This window comes from Geotrypetes seraphini, chromosome 9, assembly GCF_902459505.1.
Source record: "Geotrypetes seraphini chromosome 9, aGeoSer1.1, whole genome shotgun sequence".
NCBI lineage: Eukaryota > Metazoa > Chordata > Amphibia > Gymnophiona > Dermophiidae > Geotrypetes > Geotrypetes seraphini.
Genome location: NC_047092.1, coordinates 10,436,599 through 10,457,990, shown reverse-complemented (window position 1 = coordinate 10,457,990; position 21,392 = coordinate 10,436,599). Strand labels below are relative to the sequence as shown.

At 42.7% G+C, this 21,392-nt stretch overlaps 1 protein-coding gene across 3 annotated transcripts in view; it reads left to right on the top strand.

Moving 5' to 3' along the window:
- Positions 1-21,392, top strand: part of FBH1 (F-box DNA helicase 1) — an 83,570-nt gene that overhangs the window by 20,927 nt on the left and 41,251 nt on the right. For 2 of the 3 annotated variants that reach the window (XM_033958016.1, XM_033958015.1), the window contains exons 7-11: positions 1,761-1,856; positions 4,349-4,459; positions 7,452-7,546; positions 14,916-15,084; positions 18,218-18,431. In XM_033958016.1, the coding sequence (XP_033813907.1) occupies positions 1,761-1,856; positions 4,349-4,459; positions 7,452-7,546; positions 14,916-15,084; positions 18,218-18,431 (685 nt within the window). The remainder of the gene's footprint in view (positions 1-1,760; positions 1,857-4,348; positions 4,460-7,451; positions 7,547-14,915; positions 15,085-18,217; positions 18,432-21,392) is intronic. The other variant, XM_033958019.1, reaches the window with a different exon arrangement.

The window sequence follows — 21,392 nt, the reverse complement described above, 5'->3', positions numbered from 1 at the left end:
ATCCCAATTTCCTCTTAAAATCCGGCACGTTGCTGGCCTCAATCACCTGACGTGGAGGATCATTCCAATGATCAACCACCCGTTCGGTGAAGAAATACTTCCTGGTGTCGCCATGAAATTTCCCACCCCTGATTTTTAGCGGATGCCCTCTTGTGGCCGAGGGACCTTTAAGAAAGAAAATATCACCACCTCGATACGGCCCCTGATATATTTAAACGTCTCTCTCTACGTTCCTCGAGCGAGTATATCTGCAATTTATTCAGCCTTTCCTCATATGGGAGATCTTTGAGTCCCGAGACCATCCGGGTGGTCATTCGTTGAACTGACTCAACTCTCAGCACATCTTTTTGGTAATGTGGCCTCCAGAATTGTACACAATATTCCAGTTGAGGCCTCACCATGGATCTGTACAATGGCATTATAACTTTGGGCTTCTGGCTGACAAAACTTCTACAACCCATCATTTGTCTTGCCTTCGATGAAGCCTTCTCCACTTGATTGGCAGTCTTCATGTCTTTGTTAATGATCACCCCCAAATCACGTTCTGCCTTAGTCCTAACGATAGGGGAGGAAATAACATCAACTAAAAATCTGGCAGTGACATTCTAAAAAAGTTAGCAGTTAAAAGCATCTTTAAAAAGAAAGCATTTCAATTTGTTTTTAAATCTATCAATAAGACGATCTTCCCTTATATATATATATTGGGAGGGAATTCCACAGTTGCGGAGCAACGCCAGAAAAAATATAATGCCTCCGAGTATTTATAGATTTCAGAGAGGTAACCAACAATTTAAATTATCTTTTCCTTCCAAAAAAGGGATTAAAGGAGTCAAGATTTTTAGTCACTCTCTGATCTCAACTTTGGAATGATCTTCCATTTCTTTTAAAGAGTTCCGGCTCACTTCAATTTTTTCCCAAATCTTTAAAAACTACTTTATTTGCTAAACACTTTGAAAATTAATTTCCTGAAATTTAGTCTTATTTTTATTGTTTTTATTTAAGTTAATTATTGTAAACCGAGTCGAACTTTGTTAGAATGATGACTCGGTATATAAAGCCAAACCTTAGATTAGATTAGACTATTAGATTTTATGTGTTAGATATTATAGTGCTATATGGAAAGTACTTTTGTGATATATTTTTGTGCACTTATTGTTTGGTTTGAAAATGAATAAAGATTTAAAAAAAAAAAAAAAAAAAAAAAGATTAGATTAAGGGATGACCAACAAATGCCCTTGAACCTGGATGGGCAACTTCTAATCCCTCTTCTGCATAATCCTCACTCCAGGAACAATGAATTGCCTCTCCCCCAGGAACATATTCGTACTGGGGACATAAGGGCTAAGGCCAATAATACATTTTTGTGCAGTGTGAGAGTTTGCCCGTAGTGCCATGCTCTCATCTGCTCTGTTGGATGTTCAAGAATGATCAGATGCCCTCACAAATACCCACCGAGGGTTTCAGTCACTGCCCGAGATTATGCTTTACACACAGGGTAGCATCTTAATTTCTGATGGGAATAACTTTCAGTATTACTAGGTATTGTTAGGCCTGCCTCAGACTGTGTTCAGCTCTTTACAAGTAGCTCAAAATGCTATTATTAGAGCTCTGTTTAGGCTGAAAAAAACATGATCATGTGTCCAAGTTCTATTATAAGCTGTACTGGCTGAAAACTGAGTTTCAGATCAGATATAAGCTCTTACTTTTGACCTATCTGAGCATGCTGGTGCAGTGTGTAACCTCGTATTTCCCTACCACAGTGACGCTCTTCGACACAGTGTGGCCTGGCGATACCAGCAAGGACAGGGGTTTTCTTCTGTGCTGTCCCTGAAGAATGGAATAAACTTCCGTCCTAAGTTAAGAAACAGGGAAGGGTGGGGGAATTTAAAAAATTACTGAAACGACACCCGTTTTGTCTTATGGAGTATACTTAGTGTGACCATATGGCTCCAGAAAAAAGGGGATGGATTGAGACATCCGGGTTTTTGGCTCCAGAAAAAAAGGGGACGGATTGAGACATCCGGGTTTTTGGCTCCAGAAAAAAGGGGACGGATTGAGACATCCGGGTTTTTGGCTCCAGAAAAAAGGGGACGGATTGAGACATCCGGGTTTTTGGCTCCAGAAAAAAGGGGACGGATTGAGACATCTGGTTTTTTGGCTCCAGAAAAAAAGGGGACAGATTGAGACATCTGGGTTTTTGGCTCCAGAAAAAAGGGGACGGATTGAGACATCCGGGTTTTTGGCTCCAGAAAAAAGGGGACGGATTTAGACATCCGGGTTTTTGGCTCCAGAAAAAAGGGGCTGGTTTGAGACATCCGGGTTTTTGGCTCCAGAAAAAAGGGGACGGATTGAGACATCCAGGTTTTTGGCTCTAGAAAAAAAGGAGACGGATTGAGACATCCGGGTTTTTGGCTCCAGAAAAAAAGGGGACGGATTGAGACATCCGGGTTTTTGGCTCCAGAAAAAAAGGGGACGGATTGAGACATCCGGGTTTTTGGCTCCAGAAAAAAGGGGACGGATTGAGACATCTGGGTTTTACTTCCATTGAAAGCAATGGAAGTAAGGAGAACAGATTGAGATATCTTGGTTGCTTTCAATGGAAGTAAAACCCGGATGTCTCAATCCGTCCCCTTTTTTCTGGAGCCATATGGTCACATTAAGTATACTATGCAGGCTGAGTCTTTGGGCTCCTTTTACAAAGGCACGCTAGCATTTTTGGCGCACACACCGGATTAGCGTGCACTAGCCGAAAAACTACCGCTCAAGAGGAAGCGGTAACGGCTAGCACGCGCGGCATTTTAGCGCACGTCGTTCCGCGCCTTAAGGCCCTAACGCACCTTCGTAAAAGGAGCCCTTTATTTTCTTCTAAAATCATGCCGTGGCTGGGGTATCGCCGTAGTGTGGAAATGAATATGTGAACACCAAAAAAAGGTCCACCAAAGTAGTTCCACAAGAACAAACCACAAAGCAAGAATGGAAAACAAAGGTGGAAGACTTGGTTCTTTTTATTACATAGAGCTTTTTGGACCCCTACACGTTTGCAAAAATTAGACAGTTCTAAGTCCAATAAATGCTGGCACTGTAATCTGGAACCAGGGACATTAGATCACTTATTGTATCATTGTCCCTACATTAAAACTTTTTGGAATTCAATTTGGCCACATATCAATATCATATGATACAATATTATTTGGAATGATGATGAGAAAAAAAAGTCAAATTTCACCAGAAAATAACAAGCTTTTATTAATTATGACAGGAGTTGCCATTCAGCATATAACCAATAACTGGAAGAATTATAATAATTTAAATTATACATTTTGGTGGAATACAATTTGTCATATATTCAAAATGGAAAGAGCAATAGCAATACAAAGAGGGACATATACTAAATTTATAAAAATATGGGGGCCATTGACAAAATATTGCAATGAATAAACAATAGAATTTTTCTTCTTCTTTTCTTCTTTTTAATAATTTTTTAGTGACACACATAGAGGGAAGGTAATGAAAATAATTTAAAAACAAAATGATATAATATGATATAAAATATGTAATGTATGATTGAAAAGTAATAGAAGGGTGGGGGGAGGGAGAGGGGGAAAATATATTAGAACATGATGTATTAGATATAAAAGTGATATTGTATATTTATTAATTGTACTTTAATATTTTGTTCACTTTATGAAAAATTTGAAAATAAAAAATAATGGGAAAAAAAAAGAAAACAAAGGTGGAACTGGTGATTTTTTGTACAATTTATTTCAAAAAATGGTGCAGAGATAATACAATCAAATTAAAATATACAATGACACGAAAGACACAGTTCAATAAGTGGCATAGACCCACCCTGTCGTTTGACAGGCCACGTCGCATTTTTGCGTTGCTTTTGCAATTCTAAGCTTTTGACTCGCAGCAAGACCGAACACAGTTTTTGCATTATTTTCATACCTGTGGCTCATAGTCAGACCGGACCCCGGAAGAAGGTGGTTGTCGCGACCGAAACACAGCCCACGTCGGGTCTATGCCACTATTTTACTAAGTAGTTTGTGTTATTGTATGTTTTATTGTGTTAACTCTGCACCATTTTTTGAAATAAATAGTACAAGATGCCAGTTCCACATTTTTTTTTCCATTCTTGAAATGAATGTGTAATCATTTAGCTCTGTGGATATGATGGATCTTGGTTAAATTTTTGAAATATTTTTTAGATGTTTGTATGTAATTGTATATATTATTTTATGCTCTGCCTTGATAAAGGTAGAATATAAATAAACAGACAAACTAGGTGAATAGGGAAGTTTTCCTAAGGCTTATGTTGATGTTAGACGTGTATATTTGTTATTAGGATCCAGTACAATGTCTTCTATTGTTTGAATCTGTTGGAACACGCTGGCCCTTTCTGGGAAGGAACAAGCTCAGAACAATCAAGCTCAGCGTATGGAAAGACTTGCTTTGGGTATGTGGGAATTTTCTGTCATTAGTTTGTTCCATGGACCAGTGTTTCCCAAGCCACATGCCAACAGAGATGTCTGATGCTCAAGTGAAGACCATTATTATTATTATTTTTTTTTATTGTTCCGCCTACAACCTAGGCTGATTACAATAAAACAAACGCAGAATATGTCACGTAATCTTCACAGCAAAACAAACTGCGACAAGTTACCCTCTTCTAAAATTTCAAATATAAAATCTCGTACAAACATCTCAATCAAAAAGGAATATTTCGCAACATTTCGCTCTAGGAAAAAGCTCGTACAATTAAGTTTTCCATTCCTTTTTAAAAGATTTTAGCTCCCTACATCATCTCAAATGACCTGGCAACTGGTTCCACAATAGTGGACCCGCAGCTGAAACTGCTGTTGTCTGCAATAGAGGTCTGCACGGGAACGGGGATCGCGGGAATCCCGCGGGGTTCCTGTGGGAATCTCCCCCTAACCCACGGGACTCCCACGGGGTCCCCTCTCTAGCAAATGGGAGTTCCATGGGGATGGAAGGTTTTGGAAGCAGGGTTCGTCCATATAATATAATGGACACGTCAGCCTTAGTAAAAGAGGGGTTTATAAGTTAATTACCTGAACAGAAAACAAAAAAAAGGTTCCACCAAAGAGATTCCACATGGATAACAGCAGCGGAAACATAAAAGAAACTGTGGAATTGATGATCCTGTCAGAAGTAATTGCTGCTTTTTATGGGGACGGGCGGGGATGGAGGTAATTCCTTGTGGGGATGGGTGGGGACGGAGAGGATCCTGGCGGGGACGGGCAGGGATGGGTGGGATTTCTGTCCCCGTGCAACTCTCTAGTCTGCAACCTTTTATAATGAGTCTCCCCAACTGATTCAATCGACAATCACATCCCTGTTTCGGATCTTAAAGAATCTAGGACTGACAGTCACTATATCTTAAGCCTGTAATCTCAAATGAAAATTCTGAGAGAAGCATTACATGTAGTCATAATATCCAATGCTGCCTCACTCCATAGCAAATTTATGTAATATCTCAATTCTTCACAATTTCTTTATAAATATATCACTTAAAGCAGTTCAAAATAATTCAAACCAGAGGACATAATTTGAGGTTGAGGGGTAGTAGATTCAAAGGCAATGTTAGGAAATTCTACTTTACGGAGAGGGTAGTGGATGCCTGGAATGCGCTCCCGAGAGAGGTGGTGGAGAGGAAAACGGTGATGGAGTTCAAAGAAGCGTGGGATAAACACAGAGGATCTAGAATCAGAAAATAATATTAAATATTGAACTAAGGCCCGTACTGGACAGACTTGCACGGTCTGTGTCTGTGTATGGCCGTTTGAGGGAGGATGGGCTGGGGAGGGCTTCAATGGCTGGGAGGGCGTAGATGGGCTGGAGTAGGTTTTGACGGAGATTTCGGCAGTTGGAACCCAAACACAGTACCGGGTAGAGCTTTGGATTCTTGCCCAGAAATAGCTAAGAAGAAAAAATTTAAAAAATTTAAATTGAATCAGGTTGGGCAGACTGGATGGACCTTTCGGGTCTTTATCTGCCGTCATCTACTATGTTACTATGAGAGAGAGAAAGAAAAAGAGAGAGAAAGACAAAGAAAGAGAGAGAGAGAAAGACAAAGAAAGAGAGAGAGAGAGAAAGACAAAGAAAGAGAGGGAGAGGAAAAGGGTGACTGAATTCAAAGAAGCGTGGAATGAACACAGAGGATCTAGAATCAGAAAATAATATTAAATATTGAACTGGGCAGACTTGCCCGGTCTGTTTCTGTGTATGGCCATTTGGTGGGGGATGGGCTGGGGAGGGCTTCAGTGGCTGGGAGGGTGTAGATGGGCTGGAGTAGGTTTTAACGGAGATTTCGGCAGTAGGAACCCAAGCACAGTACAGGGTAAAGCTTTGGATTCTTGCCCAGAAATAGCTAAGAAGGAAAAACTGTAAAAATTTAAATTGAATCAGGTTGGGCAGACTGGATGGACCATTTGGGTCTTTATCTGCCGTCATCTACTGTGTTATGTTACAACCATGGCTACTCTGGAACAGAATATTTCATGTGAAGTTCGACTTTTTTTTTTTTTTGTAGCAAGCTTCCTCATCGGTCAGCAATTATTTTGATCATTTGTTTTACACATATTCTGTGCAACATTCATGCAATGAATAACTTAATCTTAATCGGGAACTCAGTGGGACTCCGGCATGAATTCATGTTTCACGAATAAGCTTTCTCAAGGAGTATCCCCATTTTGAACTACTTTAAGTGATATATTTATAAAGAAATTGTGAAGAGTTGAGATATTACTCAAATTTGCTATGGCAGTGTTGGATATTATGGCAGAATCTAGGAGACACGAGCCGTGGTTCTTAAAGTGGCATAAGCTCCGTTCTTAAGATGAACAGTCAGGTCTGCCTGTCCTTCATAGTACAGCATGTAAGAATTAATGGGTGGAGAACATAGCCAGACACAACTTTCTGCAGCTTGCATACTTCTGAGCTGCCTCCTTTTGAGCCCTTCAGACTTCACTTTCTTATCCTCAAGTTTTGGAGCAGCTGCCTGCAACCGCCAAGGAAACAAATCACCCCAGTGACATCTTTCCCCTCCCCTGGTACACAGAGGCACCTGATCCATTCCTTATTCCTTTCTTTCGCTTTTTGTCCGTGTTATTCCTCTCTAAGGCCACGCAGCCTGCTCCATAAAAGTTGGAGCTTTCAGTTTTGAAAGTTTGAAAAACGCTTTCATAGATAGGGGGTAATAATTCTGATACAGGGTGTCTAGAGTTAGGACTGACCCCTTTTCTAATGAACCATCGCCAAGTTTCTGACTTGAGGTCACATTTTTGCTGTTGCTACAGAGTCGGCCAATGCACCATGGCACAGTGTTTTTCGGTTTTGCAGAAAAGATAATAGAAATGATGGCATCTGACAGCAAGAAGGTGGCTAGAGTTTTAAGTCCCCGTTACATTTCTTCTTTTTAATCTCAGGTCTGTGCTTGAAAAGAAACTAACCCACGAACAGACTCTGATTCTGAACCACGATGTTGCCCCAGGAGAAGTGGCTAAAATTATGGCATTTGCAGGTAAGGAAGTGCTAACTAAAATCATAAAATCCTAACTGATGTTAAGGCTGTTGATTTTTTTTGAGTGGTTTCGTAACACAGTTAATGAGAGGAAGGGCAGAATTTCCTGAAATAGGTAATTCCATGTCAACTGGTCCAGTTTCAATGAGTGTCCCCACTCGACATCTTCCATGGCTACAAAATAATGGCTCAAATAAAGGAGCCCCTAACTCTGGACCTAGTTGACACCATGCCCCAAAACTTTGGATATCTTCATTAGAGGTCCCAACATATCCCCTGAAAAAGTTTAATCAATTTCTAACATGGGCACTCTCTAAAGCTGAAAGGGGATTGATTCCGTACGAACGTAAGGAAGTTCTTCACCCAGAGAGTGGTAGAAAACTGGAACGCTCTTCCGGAGTCTGTCGTATGGGAAAACACCCTCCAGGGATTCAAGATAAAGTTAGACAAGTTCCTGCTGAACCAGAACATACTCCGGTAGGGCTAGTCTCAGGGTGCTGGGCCGTCACGTGAGCGGACTTCTGGGCACGATGGACCACTGTTCTGACCCAGCAGCGGCAATTCTTATGCTCTTATGGTCAAGTGGAGAGCTCTGGACCACTTGACATGGAATGACCCTGATGCTTTTTTTTTTTTTTTTAATATTCCCAACAATATTCAGCTATGGATGCTAAGAGATTTAAGTTAATCTGGGGCCCTTTGATATCTTTTACGGATTCATTGTAATTGTTTTTTCCTTTGTTCCTGTTGGTCTATTGCAGACGCACCCAGGGGGTGGGAGGGGGGTATTTCTTTGTATGGTTCTATTCCCTTATGAAATGTTGGTTGGGTGGGGTTTTTTTTTTTTGGGTTGTATGGATTTTGATTGATTATAAATGCATATATGATTAATATTATTTGTATAGATACTGTATTGCATTTTTATTAGCTTTAGAAACTCAATAAAGATATATTTTTAAAAAAGCTATGGAGGTCAGTGTGGTGGTGGGGGTTTTTTTATGTTATTTTTTAAATTTTTTATTCTATTGTCCATTCATATTAACATTTTGGAAATCAATTTGGCCCCAAATCAATAGGATGTTAGAAAATCCTGTAGCCTTGACATACGATACAATTCTATTTGGTACTGCAATGAGATCTCAAAGTCAAATTTCATCAAATAACAACAAACTTTTATTTATAATGACTGGAATAGCAGTACAACAAATTACACACAACTGGAAAAATTGTGACAGATTGAACTATAATTTTTGGTGGAACTCAGTTTGCCATATATATAAAATGGAACATACATTTGCAACACAAAAAGGATATATGGATAAATTCAAAAAAATTTGGGGACCATTAACAAAATATTGTAATAATTAAATTTCATTTTCCCATGATAAGAAAATAGTTAAAGAAGAAAGGGAGGGAGGGGATATGGGAGGGGGATTTATACTCTTTATTATAAATTAATAAATGATATTCATACATGAAAACAATGTAATAAAGAGAGGGGAAAAAGGTTAATAATTTAAAAAATAATTGATAAAATCATTACAATATATATGTTGTATAACTTTATAAGAAAAATAATTACAGTTATATGATATATAAAATCATAAGAAATATAAGATAAGAAATGTTATGTACAAAATATATTATAGAAATATCAAGTGTATTATTAAGATAATTGTATGAAAATTTATGACACTTATTGTTAAATGAAAAAATCAATAAAAAACTTAAATCAAAAAAAAAAAAAAAAAAAATGTGTTGCCCATCTTTGGTTAAATATTCAATGGCAGACCATGTCCAGACACCAGTACCAAGTATGAGTCTGACAAAACTATTAATAGCTGCTGGAACTTATGTAGGTCTTGGCTGATATTCAGCTTGGACCCAGTTTAAGAGTATCTCCACCTTCCCGCCCCCATAAATCTAAGCCCTCTGGGCCTACCTTAATCTTCTCTGGTGGTCCGTGGGGTCCTAAGGGCAGGAGTGATCCTCATTCGCCCCCAACCTTGTCAGCTGGAGCCTCAAAATGGTTGCTGTGACATTTAGCAACTGTCTCTTGGAGGCTTTTGCTCTTTGGGCATGAAGAGTGGGCCTATTGCTTTTTTTTTGGGGGGGAGGGGTGTCTGGAGGAAGGGAAATGTGGAGAGTGTGGTGCAGTGGTTAGAGCTACGGCCTCAGCATCCTGAGGTTGTAGGTTCAAAGCCTGCACTGGTCCTTGTGACCCTGACCAAGTCACTTAATCTTCCGCTGCCCCAGGTACATTAGATCAGTGTTTTTCAACCGCTGTTCCGCGGCACACTAGTGTGCCGCGAGATGTTGCCTGGTGTGCCGCAGGGCCGCCATCAGGGCAGTACTACCAGTCCTGCATTCAGGGGCCCGGAGCTGACAGGGGGCCCGAGGCAGGGGCGCCAGTAGCTCGCCAAGGCAAAGTGAGTCGATCACCCAGGACTCACTTTGTCTTGGCGATCTAATCTATCGAGCCGATAAGTCTTCTTCTCCCCGACGTCAATTCTGCAGTCGGAGAGGAAGTTCGGGCCAGCCAATCGCTGCCTGGCTGGGCGGAACTTCCTCTCCGATTGCAGAATTGACGTAGGGAGAGCATGCGTTGGCGTCGGCTTTGGGGCCTGTTATCCATTGGTGGGTCCTGTTCCCCGATGGCAGCGGCAGTGGCAGTGGCTTGGGGAACGGCAGGGAGAAAGAAAGAAAGGGGGCAGGCAGGGAAACAGAAGGAAAGAAGAGAAACAGAAAAAAAGAAAGAAAGGTCAGGGAGAGAGGAAGAAAAAGTTGGGGGAGGGAATGAGGTGTGGAGGAGAGAAAGCATACAGGCTGATAGAAGGGAAGAAAGATTGGATGCACAGTGATTTTATTTTAAATTTAGCAAAGTGGAGGCAGTATTACCACAGTTTTCAAAGGAATTTGCCCAAATAACTTAATAGTTAACTGGGTAAATTCCCAGAGATGAAAACTTCCCTTCACTTACTATGCACAGTTCTGAATTTATATCTGCTGTCTATATTTTACAATATGGTCACCTTTTACTAAACCGCAATAGTGGTTTTTAGCGCAGGGAGCCTATGAGCTTCAAGAGCAGCGCTGGGCATTCAGCGCAGCTCCCTGCGCTAAAAACTGCTATTGTGGTTTAATAAAAAGGATGGAGGGTATATTTGTCTATTTTTGTATTCTATAAAAACCAAATACAGAGAGAGACTGAGAGCTGTTGACGAAGAGCTACGTGTGTGTCTTTCTTCGATTCCAGCCAGAATATCAGCTTTGTGTTCAGCCAAACAGGCCCAGGTTTCGCACTGAATAAAGTATTTTATAATTTTTCACTATTCTGTTTACTTAATATTTCATAATAAAGTAATTATAAAATACTTTCTTTGTGTTTATTTGATTCCTATTCAAGAGAATTACCTTATATATAGTCAATATAGGCAGAGAGTTAAATTTTTTAACATTTTCTAATGGTGGTGTGCCTCGTGATTTTTTTCATGAAACAAGTGTGCCTTTGCCCAAAAAAGGTTGAAAAACACGGCATTAGATAGATTGTGAGCCCACTGGGACAGAAAGGAGAAATGGCTTGAAGTGCCTGTATGTAAACCGCTTTGCGTGTGGTTGTAATACCAACAAAAAGGTGCTATACAAGTCCCAATCCCTTTCCCTGATGTCATAATGCATCATTCCACCAATAAGAGCCATCCTCATCAATGATGTCACAATGGTTTCATTGTTTTCTATACTTGACTCACTTCTGATATTGCATTGGAGGAGAGTGTGGTGCGGTGGCTAGAGCTACAGCCTCAACATCCTGAGGTTGTGAGTTCAATCCCTGCACTGCTCCTTGTGACCCTGGGCAAGTCACTTAATCCTCCACTGCCCCAGGTACATTAGATAGATTGTGAGCCCACCAGAGCAGACAGGGGAAATTGCTTGAAGTCCTGTATGTAAACCGTGTGGTTGTAATAACTACAAAAAGGCGGTATACAAGTCCCAATCCTGAGGAGAGGAGACTATGTGCTGCTTCAGACCGCTGTCTGGAGTTATGTGGGCGCTAGCTGGTATTCCTTGCTGACACTTGCAGTCCTAACTTTGCCAGTAAGCTGTGCTGTTTATGTGGTCCTGCATGCCTGGTTAAAAGCCACGCGGGCATCAGCACGTCTCTCCTCTACTTACCAATCTCCACTGGCTCCCAGTACTTTCCAGAATTCATTTCAAACGCTCCTGCCTGGCTTTCAAGATCATTCACGGCATCCTTCCGCCCCTAATCCCTCTATCCTTCCTTGTCCGGACGCCTGCTACCTCCAGATCCGCTCACAGATCCTTCCCAACTATCCTTTCCAGCTCTACACAGCATCCTCCACGCTGGCAAACTGGGAAGATCCCTTCTCTCCAAAATCACGGGCCTTTGGATCTCACTATCCCGCTGCGGAACCTAGGCTCCCTCCAACTATTCCGAAAACAACTGAAAACCTGGCTTTTCTCTAACATCTAACATCTCCTCCCTTGTCCACATCCTCCTCTATTCATATGCTCTTGTAAAGCTTTCTCCTCTCTTCCCTTTATTTTTAAACTTTGTAAACCGTGTCGAGCTCCACTTCCGTGGAGATGATGCGGTATATAAACTTAAGGCTTAGTTTAGTTTAGTTTAGCACTGCATTTTTACCAGCACTCCCATAACTTCCAGCTCCTTCCAGACTCTGGAACACCCCTTTCCTGCCTGGTTTTGACTTGGCCGGTTATTACTGCTGTTCATTGGCGGTGCCCAGTTAAGTTTAAGCAGGCAGGAGCCTCTACTGCCCAAATAGATTCCTTTGAATGTCAGGCTCGTGGATTATAACATGGCAGAAGTGTTTTGATGCTGCATAACCCTCAGGTTCCAAAGTGAAGAGTCTGGTTGACCTCCCGGAAAGAGATATAGGCTACTCGTTGAGGTGAGCGGTTAAATAGCTTTGGACTGCTTGGGATATTCCATTTGTCTGTTTTGGTCCATATATAAGGGCTACATCAGCCAGCTGGGTTTTCAGGATATCCCTAATGAATATGCATGAGAGAGACTTTCATATAATGGAGGAGACAGGCATGCAAATATGTTGCATGCATATTCATTACTTGGTACACCAATAATATTTCACAGGGTAATTACAAAAAAGCTTCCTAGCTAAATGATCTATATTCTCAAAATTAGAAAAAAGAAGCTTGACCTGAATATTTTATCAAAACTTTCTTAAATAGAACATATTACAATTTCTCCAGATGGATCCACATCACACACTTTAATAAAACAGTATAAGACGAGCCAGCGGGGAACCTAGGGTTACCCACAAATTCCGTAAAAGGTGAAGGACTCATCGCTTTCCCCAGAGAAGATCGCCACCAACACCACGCCATTCGCAAGGGCCGAAGCATAGGAGCGCAAGCCCCGGCTCCGTGCCACAGGATATTAAAGACCGACACCGGGGCCGCCAAGAGATGCCAAAACCCTGCCGGAGCAAACTTATCATCTCCCATATAGACCTCATGCACCCACCGCATCAGAGCAGCAATATTGTAGTTTTCTCTTAGTGGCTTTGGGAATAACTAAAAAACTCATCCTTCGACATTGGGTTGGAGATGTGCGACCTGCAGTCCAACAGTGGTGAGCTAATATGTCTCAGATGGCAAGTTGGGAGAGGCAGCACAGAAAAGGGGCATCCAGTTGGAAATCTGTAGCTTATCTGGCTTGCTGGAGTTCCTTTTAGTGAGGATGGAGTCCTGGGATGCACGGGTGGGGGGTGGGGGTCTATTTCTTTATCCAAAATTGGATTTTGCATAGGAAATGCTTTTATGACTGTTTTGCCTGTTTTTGTTGTCTCTTGTATGAGACATTGTATTTTGCTGTTCTCTTTATTGGTTGCCTTTTGTATTTTCTCTTGTGAATTGATCCTTTAATAAAAACATTTAACACCCCCCCCACCCCCAGTATAAACCGCTGGAATAGAAAACCTGAAATCTGTTCAAAGTCCATCATGAAGTTGTTTTGCTATAAATGATTGAAAATCTGATGCTCCTGACAACGCTTTTATAGCGAAATGTGGTGCTACATTGGGCTGACTGGAGACGGTCTGTATGAAAGGAGAAGACATTTTTCCAACTTTGATAAACTTTACAAGAAAAAGTACAATTACCATCGTATGCTCAAGGAAGAAAATTAATCCTTATAAGAAGGACTATTTATAAGAATTAATCTCCAGGTTTTCTTCCGCCGTAGCTTTGGCTCCGGTGGTTTATACCAGTGGTCTCAAACTCGCGGCCCGCCAAGTACTATTTTGAGGCCCCCGATATGTTTATCATAATCATAAAAGTAAAATAAAACAGTTTCTTGATCCTATGTCTCTTTAGCTATAAATTACAATATTATTATTAAGACTTAACCAAAAGGAAAGATTTATAAACTATAAAGAGTTTTACCTCATGCAAAATTGTTATTTCTTTAATACATTAACTATTTTTTTCTGAGGCCCTCCAAGTACCGACAAATTCAAAATGTGGCCCTGCAAAGGGTTGGAGTTGGAGACCACTGGTTTATACTGTTTTATTAAAGTGTGTGATATGGATCCATTTGGAGAAATTGTAAGATGTTCTATTTGAGAAAGTTTTGATATAATAAAGTATTCGTATTCAGGCCCAGCTTCTTTTTTCTAATGCATATTCATTAGGGATATCTTGAAAACCCGACTGGCTGGGGGTCCCCCAGGACAGAGTTGAGAACCCCTGGGCTACATTATCTAACTTTTTTTTTTTTTTCCTAATATTTATTTATTTTCCTATTTATAGACCATTTAGGTTATAAGTGATTTACATGTAGGCACTCAAGTATTTCTCACTATTTGTCCCGGTGGGCTCACAATCTGACTAGTGTTAAGTGACTTGCTCAGGGTCACAAGGAGCAGACCAACAATTAGGCCACTCTTTCACTCCAATATATATATTTTTTTCTTTTATTATCTTTATGGCCTGGGAGCTGCTGCTGAGTTACTCCCTCTAGCAGCCCTTAGAGGCACTGTGAGCTGCCTTCAATGGGTTACCAGGATTAGCACTTCTGTTTTGCCCTCAGCAAGGCCATGGTCCTTGGCCAAAAGGCATGGATGAAGCGTGGCTCCCTTCAGATTCTAGTTTACCGGCCAGTTGCTGTTGCTCTGAAGTGACAGGGTAGAGTTGACAGGCATGGGTTGTTGGAAGCTACGTGAGTTTCCAGCAGGTTGATCTCATGGAAAAGCGCAGCGAGGGAAAGGCCGAGGCGGTCCGAGCACAGCGAAGCACATACTGAGAAGGAAGAGGAATCCTGAAGACCATTGCAAGGACTTAAAACTCTTCTTTATTTTGTTCTTAGGCACCGGCAAGACCTTTACTTTGATGAAATATGCAGAGAAGAGACCCAAACTCAAGTTCCTCTATGTGGCGTTTAACAGGTCCATTGTGGATCAGGCCAGACGAATCTTTCCTTCCAACGTTGTGTGCAAAACATTCCACGCGCTAGCCTTTGCGTTCGTGGGCAAACTGTAAGTGGGGCTGGGTTCTAATCCACTTTTCTTTTTTTTTTTTCTAAGTTCCAAATTTTTATTAAATTTTTTTATATATTAAACATACATTTAAGCAGGTGAGAATATAAATTCTAACAAGTCTGTTCACAAACAATATCGTCACAATGCAAAAGATATTCTTTAAACTTCTAAGAAAAACTATCCCCAAACCCACCCATCCCACCCCATTTGCAGAGAGTGAAAAACCATACATGCATGCATTCATACCTATACATACATACTTATCCATTCTTTAATCTCCTTTACCCTCTCTTCTCTCCCTTTCCTTTCCTCCTCTCTCCCCTCTTTTACTCTCCCCTTCCTCTCTCTCTTACCTATCCACCTCCTCTCTCTCCCTCCTCTTTATCTCTCCTTTACCCTCTCCTCTCTCCTTTTCCCCTTCCTCCTCTCTCCCCTCTTTTTCTCTCCCCTTCCTCTTCCTCCTCCTTATCCATCTCTCTCTTCCTCCTCTTTCTCTCTCCTTTACCTCTCTTCTCTCCCTTTCCCTTCCTCCTCTCTCCCCTCCTTTTATCTCCCCTTCCTCTCCCTCTTATCTATCCACATTCTCTCTCTCCCTCCTCTTTATCTCTCCTTTACCCTCTCCTCTCTCCTTTTCCCCTTCCTCCTCTCTCCCCTCTTTTTCTCTCCCCTTCCTCTTCCTCCTCCTTATCCATCTCTCTCTTCCTCCTCTTTCTCTCTCCTTTACCCTCTCTTCTCTCCCTTTCCCTTCCTCCTCTCTCCCCTCCTTTTATCTCCCCTTCCTCTCCCTCTTATCTATCCACATTCTCTCTCTCCCTCCTTTTTCTCTCCCCTCTTACCTCTCTTTACAGTCACCTTGAGCCTGTATAGGTATGAGCGATTCACAAATAGAAGATTAGATTAGATTAATAACACTCAACCATTTTCTACATATTCTTGTATAGGTGACCAAAACCTTTTGAATTTAGCCTTCTTGCCTCTCTTTTCCATTATGGCTGCCTCATATTTTCCAATTAAGCAAACTGAGTTCCGCCAAAATTGAAAAGATAATAAAGAAGCCTCTTTCCATGTTTTCAAAATAGTTTGGCTTGCAACAGCGGTGAGTGTTGCTATTAACCTCCTATGATCTTTAGTCATATCAATGGAAGCTTCAAAGATATTGAAAATTGCTCCTGCATATGTTACGGAAACATTCATATGTAACAATAATTGCACATGACTCCAAACTTGCTGCCAAAAGTCACGAAACATAACATATGGTCTAATGTGCCTTTTTCATGACTGCAAGACCAGCACAAAGGAGAATATTCAGAGTTAGGCTTGTTTAATTTAACCAGAGTCCATACAACGCGCCCAATTACAAAAAAATAGCCAGCAAAGAATGTTTCAAGGAGGCGATGGCTGCCCCACGATTAGGTAATAATAATAATCTTTATTCTTGTATACCGCCCAACCATGAGTTCCAGGCGGTTCACATCAAAGAAGGACTGTACAATCAGTAAAATATACATATAGGCAGAGATACAACAGTATTCAAGTTAACAAACTTATCAGATAAGTTTTTAATAACTTCCTAAAAGCATAATGTGATTGTGCTTGTGGAATCAGAATACTTAACCAGGAATTCATTTTTCCTAACTGAAATGCAAAAGTCTTATCCAGAAATCTCGTATAACGACAAGCTTTTAAAGATGGGTACATAAACATATAATTATTTCGGGTATTTTTATTAGACGTATGTAACTTAAATTGGGAGGACAGGTGTCCTGGAGCCAGACCAAACAGTGCTTTAAAGCAAACGCAACCAAACTTAAACAAAGTTCTTGCCTCAAATGGCAACCAATGAAACTGTTGATTAAAAAGGACTCACATGATCATACCTGTGGGCTACCCAAGGAAACAGTTGCGGTGGTAGCTGGCTGGCATAGACAGCACTGTGAATGGGCTGCTTGTGGCCAGCCCTGCCAGGGCCTTCCTTCTGCCGCATCATTTCCTGTAGATGGATGACATGGCAGAAGGAAGGCCTAGGCAGGGCTGGCTGCAAGCAGCCCATTCACAGCACTGCCGGCCAGCTGCCACCACTTCTGCTTCCTTGAGAGGCTCACAAGTATGTCATTTCTCGCAGGGGGAGGGGATGGTGGTTGGTCGGAGGGAGAGACACCAGACCTCCATAGGGGGAGGAGGAAGGGATGGGGACATGGATGCGAGATCAGAATTTAGAGGGTGGGGGAAGGAGGGAACATGGATGCTAGGTCTGGGGTGGGGTAGAGAATGGCTGCTAGACCTGCAGGGGGAGGGGACATAGATGCTGCACTGCAAGTGAGGTGGGGAAGAGAAGGGTACATGAATTCCAGACCTACAGGGGGAGAAGGAAAGGAGAGGGGACACGGATGCTGCACTGCAAAGGGGGAAGGAGAGGAGGGGACATAGATGCTGGACCTGCAGGGGAAGAAAGAGAGGGGAGGAGATATGAACCCATAACTAGAGGAGAAAGGGGTTGAGAAGGAAGACCGGTTTGACTGTAGATGGACGGAGAGAGAGATGCCAGACCACGGGGAGTAGGGAAGGGATTCAGGGTACTGGTGGGCAGGGTGAGGGTGCATGGATGCTGGACCCACAAGTGTGAGTGGGGTGGGGGGGATGATAGAGAGAGGAAGAGAGAATGACCAAGACCAGAAAGGGAGGAAGAGATTCTTACATAGTGGAGAGAGGGAGAGATACCAGACTATGTGGACCAAGGAGGGAGTTCAGGATGCAAGTGAGAGGGGTAGGATTTAGAGGGAGACAGAACTGCAGTTGGAGTGAGAGAGCCTGAGAAAGGAAAAGGCAGGATGGAATTTCAGGCCTCTGGGTAGGAGAATTCTATGTAAAACACTACAAATAAACTTTGCAGAATTTTGAAATATTGGGCGCAGAATTTTCTGAAATTTTGCTCAGAATACCACCAGGAGGTATAATGCTTTGTTTCTGCAGGAGTAGGGCAGATCAGGTTGAGCAGATTCCCTCTTTTAACAATTTTTTTTTTAAATTGTTCTCTTGTCCTCCTACCAGAAAATGACAAGAAAAATGTAGAACTTTAGGATGATCTCCAAGTGGTGTGAAACAGCCTGTCATTTGATGTTTTCCTTTGTAGATATCGGCACAAGATGATCCCCAAAATTACGCCCTTCGTGGTCAACTTTGTTCTTCCCAAAGGCAAGGCAGGCTTTATCAGAGCAAAGATGGTCGCCCAGACCCTCGAAACTTTCTTTGCATCTGCAGATGAGGCCATTAGCACAGAACATGTCCCCATATGGTGTAAGAATAATCTAGGCCAGAAGGTCCTAGTGTCGCCCCAGGACAAGTCTGTGAGTATGGGTCCATCACTGGCTAGTTTCTGCTGCTGCGCAGATTGAAAGGGTGTTCGTAAGTGGCAGGAGCTTAGCCTTGGGGAAGGGCTGGTCTTCTAGCAGTTGTGTTCTCCAAGAATTATTGAGAAAGACATGGAGGAAGCCACTGCTTTCCCTGGATCGGTAGCATGGAATATTGCTACTCCTTGGGTTTTGACCAGGTATTAGTGATCTGGATTGGCCACTGTGAGAATGGGCTACTGGGCTTGATGGACCATTGGTCTGACCCAATAAGGCTATTCTTATGTTGGCAGCCTAAGCCGTGAAGACATTTCAAGCTGGACTTCTGTTTAGACTCTTTTGATTTTATTTTCCACTTTCCAACAAGATGGCGACCAGTTAGGTCATTCATACCGATGGGGTGGAAGACGGCGAATCGAAGCAGGCTCACAAGCGATTATTATTTTTATCTCTATTTTTATTTACTTTAATTATTATTTTAATTCTATCTTTAACTTATTTATTCATTACTTGTTGGAATATTCATTTTTATCTCTATCTCTACCTCTGTCTTTTATATTTTTATCTTTACTTTTCATAAATTGTTTCTTCAGGTACTTTAGTTAGATTGTGAGCCTTTGGGACAGTTAGGGAATTTCCAAGAATCCTATCTTATTTACAGTGGTACCTCGGTTTACGAGTGCACCAGTTAGCGAGTGTTTTGCAAGACGAGCAAAACATTCGCAAACTTGGTGCCTTGTAAACCGAGCTTGCCTCGCTGTATGAGCGCCCCCCCCCCCCCCGTAATCCGGCATCCCCCCCGCTCGCGTTGCCCCCCCTCCACCGCGATCCTACTTCCCCCCCCCCCCCCCGAGCAGTCAATGACAAACTTTACCCGACTTGGCACCAGTGCCGGTGCCCGAAGATCCTCCCTCTTCTGGCGCGGCTGGGCGGTGCTCTCTCCAAGATTGAGAGCAAGACCAGAAGGCTTTGATAAACGAGCAATTTGGTTTACGAGCATGCTTCTGGAACGAATTATGCTCGTAAACCAAGGTTCCACTGTATTTTATTTATTGTGTCTTTTAATTGCATCATTTTTGTAAACCACTTAGAAGCCTCACGGTTATTAGCGGTATATAAGAATTAAATTAAATTAAATTAAAAATTAAATTAATTTGTTTAATTTGGTGTTTCGGCAGATTCCATAGTTTTCCTCTCTTCAAGGTCAAAGGTGGGACCATAATTTGTTAGGTTGTTCCTGGGGTTATCTCTGTCTTACATAGTTTGTGAAATAAATGGTGAGATAACATTGCATGTGGTAACGTACTTGCGTACGTGCTTGTTGCGGTTGAAACTAGAGAGTTGCGCGGGGACAGAAATCCCACCCGTCCCCGCCAAAGTCCCACCCGTCCCCACCCGTCCCCGTGAGAATCCCACCCGTCCCCGTGAGGAATCCCTCCGTCCCCACCCGTCCCCGCGAGGATTCCCCTCCGTCCCCACCCGTCCCCGCAAGGAATCCCCTCCGTCCCCGCCCGTCCATATAAACTTCAGAAATTGTTATTTCATTTAATTATGCTACTGAATTAAAGGCTCTGGTAGAAACCCATTTACAAATAAGCAAAAAGACTTTATTAATTTGAAAATATTAATTGGGAAGAATACATACTTTGCAAATGGGTTTCTACCAGAGCCTCTAATGTTTATAAATTTTTATCAACACAACTAATATACTACTTTATCCTGAAGCAAAATAAAAAAATAAAATATAATTCTTTTCCTACCTTTGTTGCCTAGTTTCTGCTTTCCTCATGTTCTCATTCAATTCCTTCCATCCACTGTCTCTCTTCCTTCTGCATCTTCCATTTGCTCTGTTACTGTGCCTCTCCCTTTCTTCCCCCTTCCAAATTGGTCTGGCACCCATCTTCTTCTCTCCGCTCCCCCATAGTCTGGCATCTGTCTTCTTCCCTGCCAGTGTCTTCTCCCTACTCTCTCTTCCCCATTTCCTTTCAGCGTCCTTCTCCCCGCCATCTTCCCCATGTCCTGTCAGCGTCCTTCTCCCCCCTCTGTCTTCCACATGTGCTTTCAGTGTCCTTCTCCCCCCTCTGCTTCCCCATGTCCTTTCAGCGTCCTTCTCCCTCTCTGTCTTCCCCATGGCCTTTCAGCATCCTTCTCCACCCCACCCCCCCCCCGTCTTCCCCATGTCCTTTCAGCGTCCTTCTCCACCCCTTTGTCTTCCCCATGTGCTTTCAGCATCCTTCTCCACCCCTTTGTCTTCCCCATGTGCTTTCAGCATCCTTCTCCCCCCTCTGTCTTCCACAAGTGCTTTCAGAGTCCTTCCCCCCCCCCCCGCCCTTCCCATGGCCTTTCAGCGTCCTTCTCCACCCCTTTGTCTTCCCCATGTCCTTTCAGCGTCCTTCTCCACCCCTTTGTCTTCCCCATGTGCTTTCAGCATCCTTCTCCCCCCTCTGTCTTCCACAAGTGCTTTCAGAGTCCTTCCCCCCCCCCGTCCTTCCCATGGCCTTTCAGCGTCCTTCTCCACCCCTTTGTATTCCCCATGTGCTTTCAGCGTCCTTCTCCCTCCTCTGTCTTCAAGTGCTTTCAGAGTCCTTCCCCCCCTCCTCCCGTCTTCCCCATGGCCTTTCAGCGTCCTTCTCCCCACTCCTTCTCTACCGTCCCGGTTGCAGCACAGCCGGCCAGGTCCCCTTACTTTTGTGGCACTTCCCCGACCGACTGACAACAGCCCCGGTCCGACAAACCTCCCTGCCCTTAACTGCGAATCTAAATTACCTTATTACAGCTGCTGTAAGAAGATAATTTAGATTCGCGGCTACAGGGCAGGGAGGATTGTCGGACCGGGGCTGTTGTCGGTCGGTCGGGGAAGTGCCACAAAAGTAAGGGGACCTGGCCGGCTGTGCTGCAACCGGGGCGGGGTGTGGCGGGGCGGACCGCCCCCTCCCTTGGTAGCCACTTGAACCGCGA